This window comes from Malurus melanocephalus, unplaced genomic scaffold, assembly GCF_030028575.1.
Source record: "Malurus melanocephalus ecotype Western Australia unplaced genomic scaffold, MMel_1.1 scaffold_143, whole genome shotgun sequence".
NCBI lineage: Eukaryota > Metazoa > Chordata > Aves > Passeriformes > Maluridae > Malurus > Malurus melanocephalus.
In genome coordinates, this window is record NW_026623375.1 from 1,663,681 (window position 1) to 1,669,440 (window position 5,760).

The following is a 5,760-nucleotide window of genomic DNA, read 5'->3' on the forward strand; positions in this document are numbered from 1 at the left end:
CCATCCATCCATCCATCCATCCATCCATCCATCCATCCATCCATCCATCCATCCATCCCTGATCCATCCATCCATCCATCCATCCATCCATCCATCCATCCATCCATCCATCCATCCCCCCATCCCTCTATCCCTGGGATGCCCGCAGCCCCTGGGAAGCTCCCAGGCTCCTCCTGATGCCCTTCAGGAATGCTGGAATCCCGATGTGCCTCGGGAATGATGCCCAACATCAGCTCCAACACCCGTCACCCTAAGCCCTCCCCACACCTTTCAGTATTTAKTAGGAAAGAGTAATAACAAAAGCAGGAATAATCAGATTTTTGCCTTCCTGAGAGCAGTTCTGGAGTATTCCTGCCTGGGATATTTTGGAGCAGGGAGTTTGACTCCCCCAGCCAGCGGCTGCTCCGTTAGCGCGGCTCCAAGCGCATCTGTTTTCCGGCTGCTCCGGGAGCTGACAGCAAAGGAGGTTTGAAAGCAGTGCAGAAAGAAACATTCATCAGTGTCGGGAAACACTCCGGGAGCTGCCCGTGCCGCCRGATCCGGGGGGTTCGGTCCCCTTGATGTGGGACATGCTGACAAGGGCCGGGAGCATCGCCGGGCGACCCCATAAAACACCCGCCAAATAAACCTGTCAAAGGCGTGTCAGTGCTCATTTAAACCTGCCCTGCTCCGCCAGGAAAACCCAAACCCTGCTCCTGAGTGGGGCACCGCGGCTCTGGGATCTCAGAGTGGCCAGGAAGGGCATTCCTACATCCCTAAAATAACGACGGACGGCTCTGATGGATTTGCCGTCAGTGCCAGGCTCGGGAGCGGGGCAGGGTGCAGGGCATGGAGGGAGCTGCACCCCGTGAAAGCACAGCCCAGCAGCTCCTTTCAGCCCTGCTGGTGCTCAGGAGAGCACGGCAGGAAGGATTCTCCTACAAAACTATGGCAACACAGAATGCCCACGGAGGTGTGGAGTGCCCAGCCCTGGAGGTGTCCAAGCAACCCCTGGAGGTGACACTCAGTGATCTGGGCTGGGGACAAGGTGGGCACAGCTTGAGCTGGATGGACTTGGAAGGCTTTTCCAGCCTCAGTGACCCTGGAGTTCTGTGTTCACCACACCCACCAGGTTTTCCAGAGAAGCTGTGGCTGCCCCCGGATCCCGGGGAGTGTCCAAAGCCAGGCTGGACGGGGTCCAGGGGAAGATGTTCCTGCCCCAAGGGAAGGCTGGGACTGGATGGCATTCCAAGAACTCTTCGAGGAGATGGAGAACCCTCTCAGCTGTGCCAACAAYGGGAAAAGGGGACAAAAGGACCCTTTGGGCATCTTCTAATCCATCAGTGGAGCCAGCAGAGCACTGGTGGCAGTGGCAGAGCGGGGACCAAGCCACCCCAAAGCACCCACCTCATGGGCATCCCCACTGGATGAACATGGTCCTGGCCTCAAGGAGAGGCCAGAAGGACTAAAAAGAACCAGAATTATTTGAAAATCCATCTTCCCCCTCAGCAGATGCCCTGGAGCAGCTGCTCTGCAGCGCTTTGGCGTGTCAGCCCCTCGTGACAGCCCCGACTGGATGCGCTAAAAATCAGCAGCGATTTTTGTTGGGGTTGTTGGGACGGAGGCCTCCGACTCCCAGACAGCTGGAATTCGTTCCAGAGGGTGCAGCTGTCTCCCTGCAACAGCTGAGGGGGTCCAGGGGAAAAACCAGCGGTGGTTTCTGGTAGAATTAATGGCCTGACAGGGTGAGGAGGGGTGGGAGGGGGAAGAAAGAAAGCAAGCAAAACATGGGGTGTCTTTTTGGGTTGATGGGTTGTTTTGTTTTGGTTTTTTTTTGTTGGTTTTTTTTTTTTTTTTGTTGTTTTGTTTTTTTTGGGGGTTTTTTTTGTGTTTTCTTTTGGGGTAATTTTCTTTTATCTCAGGGCTCCCTGCCCTGCTGTAAATCAGTGAGCAAGTGGTGGTGGGAAACCCAAATTCACCAGGATAACACAGCCTCCAGCATCACTGTTCCTGCCCTGGTGGTGGGAAGGAGCATATCAACTCATCTTGACCCAAATTTGGGGAATCGGCGCAGTTTTGGGGTTGTTTTTTGGTGCTGCTGACTCTGAGGCTCCTGCAAGGTGTGGTCCTGCAGAGCCAGAGCATCCCACAGGCAGCTGATCCTCAAAATTCCCTTGGGAAGTGGCACAGGAGGAGCTTCTCCAACAAAGTGCTCCTCTAGGTGGGACCAAAATCCTAAAGTGGCCATGATTTAATAYCAGAGACATCGAACACTTCAGGTCAGACTTAAAATCCTGGGTTTTTTTTCCTCTCCTGGGGGCAAAATCTGATTTTTGTTTGCTTTGATTGTTGCAGCCTTTTTGACTGTGTGCTCAACACTTCTTAATTTCTCAGCCCGAGCCCTCCCGTTCAGATTTATGAGGGCTGGGCTTTTTCTGAGTTATCTACCACCCCACAATATCTGGGAAATCCCCATTCCCCAAACATCCCCAGCCTTGAAGTCCAAGCTTCCCTCTCAGCCAGGCTGGCCCTCAACAATGCCCTCGTTTTTAATCAGGCACCTGTTTCTCATTTGAAGTTTATCACACTCGAAAAAATACTGTAATTTCTRGAGTTGTAAAGAGCCCTCCAAACTTTGGTCTCCGAAATTTCATTTCGAAGGCATTAACTCATTTTGAAAGTCCCTTGGCTATTTAAGGTGTAGAGTTTCCATTAACGGAGCAAACTCCGTGGAGGACGGAGCGCGAGGTTCTTATGGAAAACAGTCCCTTCCCCTAATTATTTAGTCTAGMAGGGAATGAAAATAATTAAGTCTCGAAATTCCCTTTGGAGTGGAGGGAGGGGGGAATAGTGGTAGGAAAATGAGGAGTTTTTTCCACCCAGCTACTGCAGGGAGCAGGGCTGAGGTGGGAATGAGGGGATCCCGAAGGGTGGCAGCGACCTTTGCTCTTGACCTGGATAAAAGTCCAGGAGCACAGGATCCAGGAGCACAAAATCATAGGATCACAGGAGCCAGGAGCACAAAATCATAGGATCACAGGATCATAGAGTCATAGGATCACAGGATCCAGGATCACAGGATCCAGGAGCACAAAACCACGGGATCACAGAATTCAGGATCACAGAATCCAGGATCACAGAGTCAGAGGATCACAGGATCAAGATTCACAGAATGACAGGATCAAAGAATCACAGAATCAAGGGTCACAGAATCCAGGATGTTTTGGGTTGGAAGAGATGTTAAAAATCATCCAAGGGCAGGGGCACTTCCACCAGACCACAGAGGGCAGGGTTATGGGAYTTTGGGACAGAATTCCTCCCTGTGAGGGTGGGGAGGCCTTGGCACAGGATACCCAGAGAAGCTGTGGCTGCCCCTGGATCCCTGGGAATGTCCAAGGCCAGACTGGATGGGGCTTGGAGCAGCCTGGGATGGTGGAAGGTGTCTCTGCCATGGCAGGGGATGGGAACTAAAAAACCTTTCAGGTCCCTTCCCACCCAAACCATTCCAGGATTCTGAGATTTTTACCATCTTGGGATTTTTAAAGCACCTCAGAGGAAACATTTTTGTAAAAGTGGGAAGTTTTCCATGCTCAGCTGGAGAAGGAGCCTCTCCTCAGAAGGTTTGGGGGATGCTGTGCCCTAAAGCTTCAGAATATCAGAATTTAATTCCCCACGGAGCCTTGGACCTGCATCCCTGTTTGCTCTGCATCCTGAGAGCCTCGGATGGAAAACATTAGCAAGAGCATAACATTGCTTGAGTTGATCCAAAATGCCCCAAAAATGTTTTCTCAGCTAAAAATAACTCCATCAACAAAACAGGCACTTTTGTGACAAAATTCCTTTTGTGTGAAACCTCGGACTTTTCCTCTGTGCCTCTCCCTGGCTGATGTTGGCTTTGTCTCTTCCCTGAAAACACAAACAATTCCAAGTGGCCACAAACCCAACAATTCCTGCAGGGCTCTTCAGTGTTTGGAGCACYTCAGGAGGTCCMTRGAAGTGGTGGGGTTTGCCCTGRGCTCACAAGGAGATTGTGGCAAAAACCCCAAAGCTGAGGGGCAGCAGAGCCCTGCAGAAAGGACCATTCCTGGCCAAGAGCAGCAATGCCCAGCCCTTCACAGATCTTCCTGGGAATGGGCTCATCCCCAGGGTCCCTGTGTCCCCTCCAATCAAGGTGCTGGCAACACTTTGGGCTCAATCAAACCCACCTTGCTCAAATACACTCAGCACAAATCCCAAACACCAACGGGAACCTCCTGAGCACATCCCAGACAGGAAGAGCGTGGAGCTCCCGGCTTCCTCGGGGTCACTCCAGGCTCACCTCGGGGGTTCTCTGCCTGCAAAGGGGTTGGTGGCCAGCAGGGACAAGGTCTCCTCTTCCTGGGCCAGCAGCTTTCCTGCCAGGTGGATGATCCATTCGTTCTGCTCGTAGGTCTTAGGGAAGGAAGAAGAAATGGACATGTTAGGAAGTGCTGAGTGTTTTTGGGATTGAAGATTTCCATCCTTGGGGAGATATTTCCACAATTGGATGAATTTCCCAATGCCCCAGTCACCATCCCATGGGATCCTTGAGGAGCAGATGGAGACTCTGGCACCTGTGGGGAGCAGGGGGAGCTTCCCTGTCTCATCCCTACCGTTGCTGGAATGCTCCTGCCAATTCTGCCCCTTCCAAATATTTAAATAAATAATTTATTTTAGCAGCAAACTCCCCAGGGGGAACCAAACCAGCACATTTTCTATGGACAATCCATCCATCCTTTTAATCCAGATGGTTTTCCCCTGGGAAAAGAGTTTGGGCTGGCTCCCTCGTGTTATCCAAGGGAAAACAGAAGAAAGCAGCTCCTCTATTCCCAGTTCCTGTCAGCTTCTCCATCCTCTTTAAATTCCTTCCTCATGCAGCCACTTCTGGAGCAGCTCTGGGACCCCCAGCCCAGGCTGCAGTGGCAAAGTTTGACTCTGAATTTAGGATTAGACGATCCTTATGGATCCCTTCCAACYTGAGCTATTCCCTGATTATTTGATGTCCCTCCCTCCAGGAGTGAAATCCTGGGAATCCTGCTCTTTGCTCTTGTTAAGGCTCCATAAAAGCATTTCCCCACGGCGACTTTTTGCACCTCAGGCTTTGCTGAGCTTTCCCCTTTTCCTGCTTTTCCCCTTTTCCTGCTTTTCCCCTTTTCCTGCTTTTCCCCGCCGGTTCCGCGGTGGATTTTTGAGCGCAAGCAGCAGGGGACACTGTGGGAAAGGGAAAGCCGGGAGCTGTACCTGCAGGGCTGTCCCCCAGCACAGCCCCGAGCCTGAGCTCCCCCCACGCCCGGTTTGTGATTCCCGTCGCCAAGGGAAACGCGGGAGAAGCGCCCTGGGAAGGGCCCGGCTCAAGCCCGCAGGGATTCTGAGCCCAGCCGGGCACAAGTGGGAGGAAAACCAGAGTTTTTACTAAAAACGATGCCTGTTCCCATCCGCCTGCTGCCCAGCCGGCTCCTTCCATCTGCTCTGATCCATCAGGGATGGGCGCTGCAGGCAGGGATGGGTGTGCCACCCCCTCCCCTGGCACCCTGGTGGGACACAGAGAGGGTGGGGGTGGCTCTCAGGGAGGGACAGGGGACTGAGGCCATCACCATCCAGACACAACAATCTGGGAAGGGAGCCTGGGGAGCAGGAGCCTGGCACGGTGTGGGATGTGAAACACAAAGCTCATCTGTGTCCCAGAACGCTGCGGGGAAAGTTGGCACTGTCCCCATTCCCATCCCCATTCACGTCTCTGTCCCCATCCCCATCCCCATCCCC

At 52.9% G+C, this 5,760-nt stretch overlaps 1 protein-coding gene across 1 annotated transcript in view; it reads right to left on the reverse strand.

Moving 5' to 3' along the window:
• Positions 1 to 5,760, reverse strand: part of LOC130576531 (lipase maturation factor 1-like) — an 80,901-nt gene that overhangs the window by 1,174 nt on the left and 73,967 nt on the right. Inside the window, exon 8 of the mRNA XM_057371275.1 lies at positions 4,298 to 4,410. Coding sequence (XP_057227258.1) covers positions 4,298 to 4,410 — 113 coding nt within the window. The remainder of the gene's footprint in view (positions 1 to 4,297; positions 4,411 to 5,760) is intronic.